At 37.0% G+C, this 14,834-nt stretch overlaps 1 protein-coding gene across 1 annotated transcript in view; it reads left to right on the forward strand.

The window, feature by feature from the left end:
• The window catches only part of LOC105346067 (F-actin-monooxygenase MICAL3), a 37,325-nt gene that overhangs the window by 19,533 nt on the left and 2,958 nt on the right, over nucleotides 1–14,834 (forward strand). Inside the window, exons 18-30 of the mRNA XM_066070887.1 lie at nucleotides 62–94; nucleotides 1,320–1,337; nucleotides 3,288–3,463; nucleotides 3,672–3,976; nucleotides 4,204–4,518; nucleotides 4,563–4,679; nucleotides 5,661–7,707; nucleotides 8,354–8,409; nucleotides 9,067–9,277; nucleotides 10,385–10,481; nucleotides 11,714–11,787; nucleotides 13,151–13,216; nucleotides 14,352–14,466. Of these exons, the coding sequence (XP_065926959.1) occupies nucleotides 62–94; nucleotides 1,320–1,337; nucleotides 3,288–3,463; nucleotides 3,672–3,976; nucleotides 4,204–4,518; nucleotides 4,563–4,679; nucleotides 5,661–7,707; nucleotides 8,354–8,409; nucleotides 9,067–9,277; nucleotides 10,385–10,481; nucleotides 11,714–11,787; nucleotides 13,151–13,216; nucleotides 14,352–14,466 (3,630 nt within the window). The remainder of the gene's footprint in view (nucleotides 1–61; nucleotides 95–1,319; nucleotides 1,338–3,287; nucleotides 3,464–3,671; nucleotides 3,977–4,203; nucleotides 4,519–4,562; nucleotides 4,680–5,660; nucleotides 7,708–8,353; nucleotides 8,410–9,066; nucleotides 9,278–10,384; nucleotides 10,482–11,713; nucleotides 11,788–13,150; nucleotides 13,217–14,351; nucleotides 14,467–14,834) is intronic.

A 14,834-nucleotide genomic window follows, 5' to 3' on the forward strand; every position in this document is an offset into this window, starting at 1 on the left:
TAATTAGAAGTTTTTTATGTGTTTTGAATTTAAAAAAAATGATTTGTTACCATGACAACAGTGACTTGGAACTAGCGGCCATTCTACAGGGCTGGTACGACAGTTTGAATTGCTTGCTGCCGTTGTAGATATCTTTTATTTCGTTTTGAAGGAGAATGCTGTTTTTCCGTCATCTAGATAATAAGTAGTTTGAAAGTAATATTAGGTTTCCTCCAAATTTTTATTTGTACTAATGGCCTGTGCAATTGTTAAGAAATTTCAAGAAAAAGAAATTTCATGGAAATATGTGTGTTTTTGACTCTTAACAGGATATTATTTACTGCATGAAGAAACCCATTTGAATCATAAGGCAAATGTTGTGGCTGGTAACTGAATTATTTCCCTTTGGTCATGAGTCATGTGACCTAGAATTAAACACTGCCATATTCAGCTCAGCTAAGATCTGATTTATTAATTAAGGTGGTATGGGACACCTCCATGTTATGACATTCTATAAATTTTATCGATCGGAAATAAAAAATAAAATCAAGTGTAATTTTATAGAGAGTTTCTTTCCCAAGTTTGTCACCTAACAGCGTATCGCAGTAGGTTAGAGGGTTCACTACAAATCTGTAAATAAGGAGTTGGAATCCCACTGGGGATTTTAAATTTTTTTCTTTTCAAAAAATTTTTAAAAATGAATTTTTTTAGTAAGATTTTTAGTAAGATATTGTAAGATTTGAAAATTCTAAACCGGTTAATATTTTGATTATGATGTACTTTAATCCACATAAATATTGACAGGTGTTCCATACCACCTGAATAGAATAAAGTTTTAACAAACTGTTTGATATAATAATTGTACATGTACTTATAATTTGAAAAAGAAGATTTTAGAAATGAACAAGTTCCTTGGTTTATTAAATTGGTACACTGTATCTATATCAGAACGATGGGCCCCAGTGGTAAAGATTTTATTTCTTCCTTTATGAGATCCAAATTCCAACTCTAGAATCTGTTTATGTATGCCTTATGGAGTCTGATCATGCATGTTGGATTTAGCTAAATCTTTAGAGAGAGAGAAAGGAAAGAAGAAAGGAGAGAGAGAAAGAAAGAGAGAGATGTTTAGATTAATTAAAAATAATCATTTTTCCCTTAGATTTGTCGTAATCTTGAATTTTTAGCAGTTCCATCACGGATAAAAACAGAAACTTGTTCTATAATTACATTTGTTAAATCTGATTCATTGAAGAATTTGTCCATATTTACTGTGCCGTGTGTTTGTGTGAGAGAGGTTCCTGTGCATTATGTAATGAGCCTTTTTCTTTGTCCTCCGGCAGTGACGTGTTTCTCCTGGGGTATGATATGTCTCTGCTGTAGTGCTGTGTATTCTATAATCAGGTTCTGTACATACATACACTGTCTGTAAAGTCTGTGGACTCAGGGAATCCATTCAATCAAGTGTACCCTCATCCATTCATTCAATCAAGTGTACCCTCATCCATTCATTCAATCATGTGTACCCTCATCCATTCATTCAATCATGTGTACCCTCATCCATTCATTCAATCATGTGTACCCTCATCCATTCATTCAATCATGTGTACCCTCATCCATTCATTCAATCATGTGTACACTCATCCATTCCTTCAATCATGTGTACCCTCATCCATTCCTTCAATCATGTGTACCCTCATCCATTCATTCAATCATGTGTACCCTCATCCATCCATTCAATCATGTGTACCCTCATCCATTCCTTCAATCATGTGTACCCTCATCCATTCATTCAATCATGTGTACCCTCATCCATTCATTCAATCATGTGTACCCTCATCCATTCCTTCAATCATGTGTACCCTCATCCATTCATTCAATCATGTGTACCCTCATCCATTCATTCAATCATGTGTACCCTCATCCATCCATTCAATCATGTGTACCCTCATCCATTCATTCAATCATGTGTACCCTCATCCATTCCTTCAATCATGTGTACCCTCATCCATCCATTCAATCATGTGTACCCTCATCCATTCCTTCAATCATGTGTTCCCTCATCCATCCATTCAATCATGTGTACCCTCATCCATCCATTCAATCGTGTACCCTCATCCATTCATTCAATCATGTGTACCCTCATCCATTCATTCAATCATGTGTACACTCATCCATTCCTTCAATCATGTGTACCCTCATCCATTCATTCAATCATGTGTACCCTCATCCATTCCTTCAATCATGTGTACCCTCATCCATTCATTCAATCATGTGTACCCTCATCCATTCATTCAATCATGTGTACCCTCATCCATTCATTCAATCATGTGTACCCTCATCCATTCATTCACTTCCACTTTGTATTGGTATAGATATTGCTAGCTATACTCGTCATGCTCTATTATTGCTGTCAATTCATTGATTTTTGTTTTGGGAGGAGATTATACACATAAAAAAACAACTTTTTTTACTTCCCAAATGTCAAAATTTGACCCCCACAAAAATGAATGGTTTTACAGTGTAATTAAATACCATAATTGTTATTATTGACTTCAGTGAATTAACTAACAGTTTATTAACACAAAGTTTATAATTTTCTATATTTTGTATGGTACATTGTATTTGGTATTAATTAGTACTAATATATTGTATGATGTATACATGTATGTAATGAATACAGCATTGTAGTTTGATATTCATTGGAGATCTGTGATGAATAGTTACATTGAAATGAAAGCTTTCTATATAGTTGTGATTTATTAGAATTGTAAAGCTACTGTAGCTGTACGCTGATCAGGTAATATGATTTTGTTTAGAGCTAAGAAGCTGTTTTGTTATACATGTATATGCTAAGACTGATGCATACATACTCATTTCATGGCCGGCTCTCCAGCACAGCAAAATGACAGAGATTTGAACTCAACTTGATCTCATACATGTGATATCTCGAGACCTGAGCATGTGCATCTCAATCTAATCTTGTGGAATTAAATAGAGATTTTGTTTGTTGTGTTTAGAATGATGTTTGATAGCAACAACTAAAGCAATTTTATAATGCGGACTACTGAATCGTAAATAATGTAATCTTAAACAATTACATTTTGTTACCATAATAACTTTGTTCTAAATATTAAGTACATAATAGCAGCTTTAATTTAATTTTGAGATTTAATTTGCTCTGTGAATTTAGAATTGTACTGCCTTCTGTGGATATATATAAAGATTTTTAAACCTTGCTAAGTACATGTATTATGGCAGTTAACTTTTTATGCGGACAGCAAGTTAATATTGTTGCTATGATAACACAGGTCCAGCGACGATGAAGAACTACAGGAAGCAGTCGAGTCGACGTACGGACACAACGTGAGCAAAGACCTGACACTGGAAGAAGCCCTGGTCGTCGTGGAGACACTCAAACGCAGGTCCTATGAAAATCTGATTGAAGCTGTAGAACAAGAGGGGCAGGGATCCAACGAAGACACAGGTGTGTAGATTATGTTTTATGTGAGAATGTGAGCAAGTGTGTGTGGGTACGAGCGTATGTGTGGTTCGGGGAATGTTTGGGGGATACATGTATATGTAGAAGTGAAAGATGAAAATTGAATAGATATTAAGCTCTTTTAATGTATTATTAATGGAGTTGAAGATTGGGGTTTTTTTTCTTTATAAACCCAACATAATTTGTATTGTAGACACGGAGTATGAGGCCTCTGAAGGGGATTCGGACCTGGAGGATATGGAGTATGAGGACTCCTCTCCAGATAAACCGGTCAATGATTTCAACCCTGAGGAGAACCTGGTCCAAAACACCAGCCCCCAGAGGAGGGCAAGGGCTGACTTCTTCACCTCACCCCCAGAACCGGTCAGACTCGACCCATGGAAGATGTTCGAGAAAACCCCAGAGAGGGAGGTGAGGAAGGACAAAGGCCAGAAAGATGAGGCAATAGCTAATGAGGAGGAAATAGAAGAGGAGGAGGAGGAGGAAGTTCAAGAAGAGGTGGGGACTCCCTAAGGGGTTTCCAGTTTTTGATGTTAAAATAAGATTTTCTGAAATTTTGATATTGTTGACTCTAATATTAATGGGTGAATGATGTAAAATGCGACAATTTCCATTTTCTTATGTTCTTATGTTGGTGACTAATCAGGAAGTCATTCATATTTAAATTTTACATGTCTTTTGAGCTTATAATTAAATGCATTTAGTGATTGATTTTTACAATGCAGGAATTAAATGAGTGTGATAGAGACGGTCAAGAGGAAGGGGAGGTGGAGGGGGGTCTTGAAGTGGGTGGAGATGTGGAAGATGAAGAAGGCAGTGACGAAATCAGAGATGATGATGAGAACGGTGAGGAAGAAGAAGACATTGCCGAAGAAGAGGATGAAGATGAAGAAGGAGAAGATGAAGTTGAAGAAGAGGATGATGATAAGACAGCCATGAGTCGACAGATGCAGATGATTCTGGAGGACATGGACCAGAAGTCGTCAGTCAGTGACGTAGGGGACGTGTTACGCTCCTCTGTCAGTTACGCTCCTCTGTCAGTGACGCGGGAGAAGTGAGGTCAATTGTCAGCGACGCAGATCAGTCCGCAGACGAAGAAGACGAGGAGGTGTTCCCGGGGAGGGATACCCAGCAAGCCGTGTTAGACAGTGTCAAAAACATGTCCTCTTCAAACTCCAACTCCAGCCCCTCCACAAAAGAGGTGAGTTATACAGTAAAACATAGATATAGCAATTGATTTACTTTGTTATATCCGTAATTCGTTATATCTGGTTCACGAATTTTTAATTATAACTACAGGAAATTCATTTATAAATGTTTTCTTTCACCAGACTAATATTTTTGCTAATTGAAGCTGAATAGAATGAAAATACATTCTTTTAAAACCTTTAATAATCAGAATGTAAATTGTAGAATTTATTTGAAGGTAAATTCATTTAAACTATTATGTTAAATGGTAGTGCAAACTTTTTAAACTTAAGTGTTAAATTTTGTCATTATTCACCTCTACGGGACTGGAAATCAGTTTGCTACAACTGTAAATAAGTTATATTCAAATTCGTTATAACCATAAAATTTGCAAAGATTTGTTAAAAATTTTACTGGGGACTCGAAAAAACTGCTCTATCCAAGATTTACTATATCCATGTACATACTAAATGAGTTTAACTGTAATCCATTCTGATGATAGCACATATTTCTGTGGGTTGACTCCTCTTTGGATAGATAACCTTAGAAAATTTGCAGATGATTTAGTCACCACTGTAGATTAAGTGTTGAAATATTAATGAATTTGTGGATAATTTAATGACCACTGTAGATTAAGTGATGAAATATTTATTAATTTTATTAATAATCAATTTGTGGATAATTTAGTCACCACTGTAGATTAGGTGATGAAATATTTATTAATTTTATTAATATCAATTTGTGGATAATTTAGTCACCACTGTAGATTAGGTGATGTAATATCCAGTGAATTTGCTTTATTTTCTTACTGCTTTACTTTACATGGCTGATTTTGATTCTAAAAAAGTTAAAATAATTTTGATGTGTAAAAACCAGGTGACCATGAATTAAGATCTAATTCACTCTCTTTCAGAAAGGTGTTTCAGATTTAAGTCTTAACTCCTTTGTTGAAGTTTCAAAAGAAAATCAATATTTGATTTTAATGTATTTTCAGGCTGTTTTGGAAAGTGTCAAAAATATGGGGGACCATGACATTCAGGAACCAAGTGATTTTCTCAAGGTGGACGATCGATTCATAACTAAAGGAAGAGGAAGTGCTCGGAAGAAAAGACGGGTGCAGCATAGAAATTCATTTGGATCCGACTCCAGTTTCACCATATCTACCCCGAGTGACTCGTTACGGTCATCCATTAGTTCATTAGCCGCGGATATTGAAGTCGTAGAAAATGACCTTGAATCTCCGGACAAGGACATGATCAGAGACTACTGCCTCACTCTGAGTCACGCTCTTGGAGAAAGTTTTGACGATGATGATGAAAATCATGGTGACGTTCCCCAGAATTACGAGGATACTCCGCGGACGATTGGCACGGACGATGCATGTCAGCAAGAAAACCTGGACAATACGCTAATCGAGGACGATGCAGACATGAAATCTGAGGGCAGGAAAAGCAGTATGTATGAAACTCCAGATGTGAGTGCCGGAGATGAACGATACTTCTCAATCAGTGACCATGACCTCAGTAATAGGTCGAATACAACAAGTGCAATATCCAGTGTGGGCGTTAGTGAATCTTCCAGTTGTGATGCTAGAACGAGTAGTTCAGACAACAAGGTGTCCAATGTCTCCACTCCCTCTTCCATATCTGATAATCAGGAATTAACTGATAAAAATAGTAATGTAGTGACTAGTGAACCCAGGGGCTCACTTGGGGGTAAACTTAACAGTGATGGTACCCCTTGGAGGCCTCTTCCTCCCCTACCAGTCCTCGCTAGCACTTCTAACTTTGAGAAGAGTGCCAGTGAGAAATCTAAGGTTGTAAAAAAAGAGAAATCCTCAGAAAAGACTGAAGGAAGCAGAAAGCTTCCTGACATTTCAAACCTTAAAAGCAATGTAAACCAGCGTGAGTTCCAGAGTAACTTTATGAGGCAGCATCTTGGATCGCCTCGATCTGAGCAGAAGGAGATGGCTGCTGGCGGTGACAACAACTCAAGTGGTAGTGGCAGTGGTGGTGGTGGTGAGGCAGGAAAAAAGACAAGGATATCTGTGGACCACGCCAAACTGAAATCTATGAGTAGCCTGGAGGACAGTTCTAGTCAGGGGGAGGAGAAATCCAAGAAGAAGATCACAGTGGATGTACAGTTGAAGGAACAGCTCAAGATGGAGCCACCAAGTGCCAAACCAGGGGTTATAGGGAAAGGAAATTTCATCGATGAAATCCCTTTTGCAGACGACAGTGACGAAGAACCAGTTCAAGAAAAGTTTTACACCCCAGCCACCAGTAAGAAGAAGGAGGCATTTAAAGTGGAGGGAGTTGGGAAGGAGGTCAAAAAGAGGCTACTTCCTTTGCTTCCACAAGAGACTGTGCAGAAGATGCCCAGTGCAGATATCATCAGAGAGATGAAGAAAGTGGAGATGGAGAGTGCGCGGGAGAAAGCCAGACAGAGAGCCAGGCTGAAGAGTGACGAGGAGCTTGGAATCAGAAGTGTGGAGTATACACCCAAAGTGAAGGGACTGTTAAAGCGCAGCACCTCCAATACACCGAGTACCAGTGATTTTATATCGGACAGTGATGATCCCAGCAAGGTGCTTCACTCAACGCCTGTGGATAAAACAGAGGTTCCAAAACCGCATATCAAGTCCAGTGGGAAGACCAAGAAGAGTAAGAAAAAGACGATGGACTTGGACCTGACTCTGTCTGAGCGGTCGGATGGTGATACCAGCAAGGAGAAGGCCAAGAAGAAGAGGTCACTGCTACAGATTCTGAAACCTGGGAAAGACAAGTCACCCAAAGATCTGAAGGACAAGAGGTCCTCCTCTAATGACACTCTGGAGGAGAAGTCGCCAAAGAAGAAAAAGAAGACTCCAAAGTCTGACAAGAAGAAGAAAAAGACGATGCCTGATTCAGCGCTTGAACACCTGGACAAGGATCTGAGTGAGCTGAATCTGGTGGGAATCAAGGAGAGGTTCAGCAGCGAGAAGAGACCAACCCCCCACAGGAGGCACGCTGTACGCAAAACCCTTCCCCCCAAGGCTGAGTGTAAGTTTCTTAACTTTATTATGTAATATGTTCAACTATGTCCCAAAGTGCTGAGTGCAGTGTTCCCCATAAACTAAGAATGGGATAAGTTTGTTTATCTTTGTCCTTTAAGACTGAGTTATGGGTCCTTGACAACAAGGCAATTTCAACCCATTGTTAAAACATTTATATCGCCAAATTTGGTTGTCTATATCTGTAATGCAATGGGTATAGCTCTGGACAACTGACCCGCAGGTCCCAATTTCAAATACAGCAAGTGCTTTTGTTTTTATGAATTTCAAATTTGATTTTTACCTCAAAATTGATTTCTTTTAATATGTCACTTTCAAGTTAAACTCATGATAGAATTCCCTACCTCTAAGTTAAAAGTTTTGGCTTGTGTGCTAACTTTTCTCAAAGGTGCTGAGGGCCCTTAAGTATGTTAACTCTGCCCATAAAGTAAAGAGGAAAATTTCAAAACTGTGATTGAAAGGAGGGCAGATTAGTCAAAATTGAATGAAAGGCATAGTTCAATGTTATCAAAGAATGTACAGATTTCTATAGAAGGAAATTTGATGAATGATGACTGTACTACTGTAACAATGGATAGTAATTTTTTGGATGTAAGATAAGGGAATTTCTATTAAGATCTGTGACTTTATTGCAGTGGATGAGTTCTCTGACTCAGACGACAGTAAGATGGAAACTTTGAAGAGATCTAAGGTAAGGCAAACAATATCCACTGTCTGTAACTCCCCCTGTTATTGGACACAAACATTATTATAAGTGATACTGTGGAATCACTAGAATTTGAAGTGGCTATCTATGGGTAGCCCTCACCCACAAATTTACATCCTTGTCGAAAACCAATCATAAAAGATTTATTTTTTCTACTAAAAGCAGACTCATCCACGAAATAACAACACGACAAATATGCAAAAAGCCCCTAATTAACAAAATATGTCCCCATGAAATTAAATGATTCCACAGTATTGGTTATGCTGCCAACACAGCAAGTCGTTCTGTATAGTTTAAGTGAACTCTTATGAACAACAATTACTGTGGTTTCATTAATATTCAAGGGTATCAATTTTTGTGGATAAAGTGAAAATCAGTTTCAAGGATACGTAAATTCGTGGTCAATGACCCCATCAATACAAAATGATATTAGAAATTGCACTTCAATGAACACTTAATTTCGCGGATCAACTGAATAACGAAATCCTTAAAAACTGGTATCCAACGAATATTGATGAAACCACAGTAACAAGTGTCATTTTTGTAACACAAATGTTTCTTAGATACCATAAAATGTTTAGGTATTGTTTATCTTAATTCTATCAAAAGTGTTCAAGTGCTTTTCATCCCTTTGATTTGAAGGATCGTCGTACAATGTCAGAGGATGAGTTAAATTACCGCATTGCTCGGCGTGTGCAGTCGGCAGCCAGAAAACACATGAAGCAGCAGGAACAGAAACGCCTGCGCAAGGCGCAGGAAATCCAGCGACAACTGGAGGAAGTGGACGTCAAACAGAAAGAGCTGGAGGAGAGGGGGGTCATTGTGGAGCGTGCCCTCAGAGGGGAGGGGCCAGGTAATGAAGGGGAGGGGCCTGGTAATAAAGGGAGGAGCCTGGTAATGAAGGGAGGGGCCTGGTAAATGATGGGGAGGGGCTGGGTGATAAAGGGGAGGGGCCAGGTAAATGATGGGGAGGGGCTGGGTGAAAAAGGGGAGGGGCAAGGTAATGAAGGGAGGGGCCAGGTAAATGATGGGGAGGGGCTGGGTGATAAAGGGGAGGGGCAAGGTAATGAAGGGAGGGGCCTGGTAATGAAGGGAGGGGCCTGGTAATGAAGGGAGGGGCCTGGTAAATGATGGGGAGGGGCTGGGTGATAAAGGGGAGGGGCAAGGTAATGAAAGGGAGGGGCCTGGTAATGAAGATAGGGGCCTGGTAATGAAAGGAGGGGCCTGGTAAATGATGGGGAGGGGTGGGTGATATAGGGGAGGGGCAAGGTAATGAAAGGGAGGGGCCTGGTAATGAAGGGAGGGGCCTGGTAATGAAAGGGAGGGGCCTGGTAATGAAGGGAGGGGCCAAGTAAATGATGGGGAGGGGCTGGGTGATAAAGGGAGGGGCCTGGTAATGAAGGGGAGGGGTCACTAATGAAGGGAAGGGCCAGTAATGAAGGGGTTGGGCCAGGTTATTTGAGAAGGAGCCTAGTAATAATGGGTAAAGTTATAGAATGGAGGGTTCAGGTAACCGAAGGAAGGGCCAAGTTAAAAAGGGGGAAGCCCCAGTTTGTACACAAATTAAGGAAAACCCGGGAAAAATGGCTAACTAACATGAAATGGGGAGGGTCAAGTCAACTGAGTTAAAGAGGAGTGGTTAGGAAACAGAGGGGAAGGGCTGGATTAAAATTTGGGAAGACCAGGTAACTGAAGGAAGTGGTAAGGACTAAGGGGAGGGGGCAAGAGCATTGGGAGGGGCTAGTTTACTGGCCAACATTTTCACGAACTAAATTCTTAAGTAGTTTTAGTTGAATTTGACCATTTATAGAATTAAACATTTATTTTAAGTAATATGTACAGTTTGAACAACTTACATCTACTTGTTTTAAGATTAACATTCTTGAAGGGTTATTTGCCCTTATAGGTAGTTGAATATGAAGAGAGTGTGTTAACATATGTTGATCACGTCTTTGTACAGATGCTGGGCGGGAAGAAGCAGAGTTGATGCAGGAATGGTTTACTCTTGTGTACGAGAAAAACGCTCTTGTCAGATACGAGTCGGAACTCATGGTCAAGTAAGTCTTATTTAGTCAAGTTTTCACAAATGAAATTTCTGTTAAAGTCTGTGTACAAGATAAGTTCTCTTGTCAGATATGATTCCAAAATCATTGTCAAGTATGTAGCAAGTCTTAACCTAAGTCAGATTTGTCTCAAGTAATATTTCTGTGTCTGTTTGTGTCAAGTTTTCCCTTTGGTCTAGTCAGTAACAAATTAAGCTCATGTATAAGCTTTAAGCCTATATCCAGTGTATTTCACTCTGGAATTTGTACGGTGATATCTTTCATACATTCAAGTTAAGTTTTTATCAATTTTGAATACCAGCTCAATTTTGAAGAAATATTTAAAGTTTGGGTAAAGATATCAAAATACAAAAATTTTAATTTGTAAGGTGTACTTGTACTTAAGATTTAATATTATAAGGATTTCAAATGAGATTTTCTTGCAAAAAAAATAGAACTAAAATGAAATTACTTCTTTTCCCACTAATTATTATTAATAGTTTCAATTTCATATTGTATCTGACAGTGTGTAATCTTTAGTATATAAATGTGAACGCGTCATGTATACCATTTTCATGTTTTTGAGAGTTGTAGGCAATTTATGTATGAAAAAGGCCTGGGTGACAGTGTACTTTAGCCTACACATGTAAGGTATAATAAGTCAAGTGGTGTAATTCATATGAGGTTTGTCTTGCAATGACAAATGTATTCATTCAGTTATACCAGTACCTTGGTTTCTGATTTCTTTGTACATTTCTTAAGCAACTTGATTACCAAATTTTTCATACATGTATATCTGTATATCTCAGCTATATCATTGTTTTGAATAATTTATTGAATTCTTCATTCATGTATGATTTAGGAATATCAGTTATTTGATCACTTAGTTCCCTGTTTATGTAAATTACGTTCTTGTAACTATTTGTATAATGTTTTTCTTTCATGTGTGTCACAATTATACCAGTACTCATTATTTGGCTCTTCATTCATTTATGACACAGTTACATCAGTACTTTGATTACCGGGGCTCTTTATTAATATACTGTATGTCAGAGTTATATCCATACTTTGATTATTGATTTCTTCTGTCATTATCAATAACTTGGTTACTTAGATTTTCATTCATGTTTCACTTATATTAGTAATTTGAATAATTTTGACTTTATGTTTCTATTAAATTAGTAATTTCCTTGTATATCAGTATTTTAAATATTGAGTTCTTCATAAGTTCTTTTGGCCTGTTTCAGTGCCCAATACATGGAGCTTGAAGACAGACATGGCCGACTTGAACAAGAGTTGCGAGAGAAGATGTCAATAGACAGTAAGTACCAGACTCATTGTTAGTTCTAGTTCATATCTAACCAGTAGGCCCTATAGGACCTTAACACTATTACCCAACCAGAAGGGCCTATAAGACCTTAACATGTCAATAACGCAGCCAGGAGGCCCTACAGGACCTTAATATGTTAATTACCCAACTAGTTGGCCCTATAGGACCTTAACACTATTACCCAACCAGAAGGGTCTATAAGACCTTAACATGTCAATAACTCAGCCAAGGAGGCCCTACAGGACCTTAACATATATCATTTACCCAAATATTAGTTCCTATAGAGCCTTAACATGTCAATAAGGTCCCTTTATAGGGCCTTTATATATTAACATGTTTTACCCAACTAGGGCCTCTAACATGTCAAGTTAATTTAGAGCAAGTTCTGATTTTAAATAGTGAGGTGCAATGCCTATGAATATCTTCAAATTGCATTTTTTGCTGGATTATGTTTATGAGAAATAGTTACACTTAAAAAATTAAAAAAAATTAAACCTTACATACTGGTTTTCACACCAGTTTTCAGTATTTGTTAGTTTATACTTTTTGGGAGAGATAGCAAATGAAAAATTGTCAATTTTCTTTTCTAATGAAAATTGTGAATTTATTTGGGGAAAAAAATCATAATGGTCAAATCCTGAGAGTGATTGCACCAAATTCTTTATGGTGTAATATGTATTGCAGATTTTGGATAAGCCTGCATTTGACTATCTTACAAGTTTGAATGTTTAAAAACAATGTTGCATTATGTAGTAGAATGCTTTTTGAATAGTTGTTGAATGTGCTTTTTATGAATAAGAATGACCTTGACCTTCATTGGTATGACATTGACCTACATTTTGCTGCTTCAGATGACGGTGAGGAGGAGATGTGTCTGTCAGAACTCCTCAAAACTTATTGCAATACCCACGGTATACCGTTATCTCTTATCCTTTGGCTGGTGAAGTCCTCAAGTCCAAACCTACCCCATTTCCAATCACAGCTAAAACTATCAATATCTTAACCCAGAAATCACTTCCTGCAATTGATGATGTATTGCATATCTTGCTCCCATATAGCTTTGTTTGTTATTTTTGGATTGAGTTTTGAATATCAATGATGGACCAATGCAGAAGATGAACCCTTAAAATAGAAAAGCTAAATTCAAACTAAACTATGACAGAACTAAAAGGATGACTGTACATTAACTAGATTCCTTTATTTTTGTCAAAATCGTTTGAACCTTGACTTTAAACAGCCTTTGATTATCAAGGTTAGTTATTTTAGAAAAACTGACAATAAAACACAGTCTAGTATTCTTTTATGTGCTGTGACAGAAGAAACAGTGGTACATAACTTTTGTGATGTACTGTAGATGCTCTGACTCAAAGTGGGCAACTGAAGAACTTGACTCAGATCCTCAGAACTAGCTCAGCACAGGGTATCATGCATAGTGATCAGTTCTGTTGTGGTTTTAGGTGCTGGTTGTTCTTGCCATGGAATTATAGTTCTGCTAATTTTCACTCTTAAAATATCATTACAAATATTATATTTCTTTCATGTTTGACTGTCAGATCACTGAAAGCTCATTAGGTGTTGCATCACTCACAGGCACTCAGTCAAAATTTAAAATTTCATTTTTTTCAAAACTGCCTTGTTTAATTTTATAAATAAAATTAGTTTTCATTTTGTTATTACCAAAGCTATATTTGACAATGTATTAATGATGATAATAAAATCTATTCTTATGTTAACAGATTAAAAAACAGTTCTGATATCAGGTTGAGGACATATATATGACTTGTTTTCTTTTGTGTATTGCAAGATGAGATGGACAGGTTTTTCCTTCACTTTTTTCCTTTATATAAAAAAGGGATTTTGTAAGAATTCTAAGTTGTACACTTTTGTATGCTTAAATTTTATTAAAACTGACTCAGATTGCAATGCAAAACAAAATAAAATTTATAGTGTTAAAAAAAATTACCATTTCATAAAAGAAAAATCATTAAGTGCCAAGTTTCAAAATATCTGTGCTCGGTTTTACTATTCAGAACTGCATTTTTTTTTTCACTTTTTCTGGAGGAATTGCTTTGTGTAGATTTGTGGCTAGTTAAAGTTCTACATTTGTACATATAAAAATACATAAAGTGATCAGTTTATCAAAATCTTTCAAAATATTTTTCACAGTAAATCAATCACCAACCACTCATTGCAAGCAACAACTTGTACTGCATAAACAGGTCTTCATTTATGTAAAGTAAAGAAAAAATTTGTTGGTTTAATATTAATTGTGAATACTGTATGATTCAAGTTAAACATTATAATTTTTCATAAATTTTCTTAGTTTTAAACTTAAATATTGGTAAGTAAATATTTCTGATATCTTAAGCTCTTACTTGAAGTTCAATGAAATATATTAATATCATGTGACTTGTATGAGCATGGTGCTTCCTCTGAGTTTATCTTTTTTACCCTCTTTTGATAATGCTGTTTATTTGTTTTTAAGCTTATTTGATTTGAATGGTAGACTCTTTGCATGTTTTGATTAACTCCCATTGTAACTAAAACTTTCTCAGATTCGGAGAAAACTCCGACACAGGCAGCAGAAGAAAAACGCATTCTCGACGAACTACTGGAGGTTGTCGAGGAACGAGACAAGTTAGTGGCTATGTTAGAGGAGGAAAGGGTCAGGTAAGGTCAAAGGTCAAAGGGGTCAAATCACATCAAAGGTCAAATACAGGATCTTTTCTTTCTATTTTAATTAGTTTGCAACGTGTGATAATTTTTGTTGGAGAATACTTTTGCTGGAGAATACTTTTGCTGTTGTCATAGATTCTAGTATAATTGATAGAATTTTAATTTGAAGAGAACATTTTGAAATGCCATTTTATTACTGCATGCTGCAATAATGTCAACATCATATGAAATTAATTGAAAAAAATTGTTATGTTGTATACTTTTTTATTTTAGCTCAGTGCTGAACTGATCTATTCCATTTACCTATTCTAACTTCATATTTCCCTTATTATATGCTTCTGAGCGTGTTGGGTTTTTTTTAT

Source organism: Magallana gigas, chromosome 9 (assembly GCF_963853765.1).
Source record: "Magallana gigas chromosome 9, xbMagGiga1.1, whole genome shotgun sequence".
NCBI classification, from domain to species: Eukaryota; Metazoa; Mollusca; class Bivalvia; order Ostreida; family Ostreidae; genus Magallana; species Magallana gigas.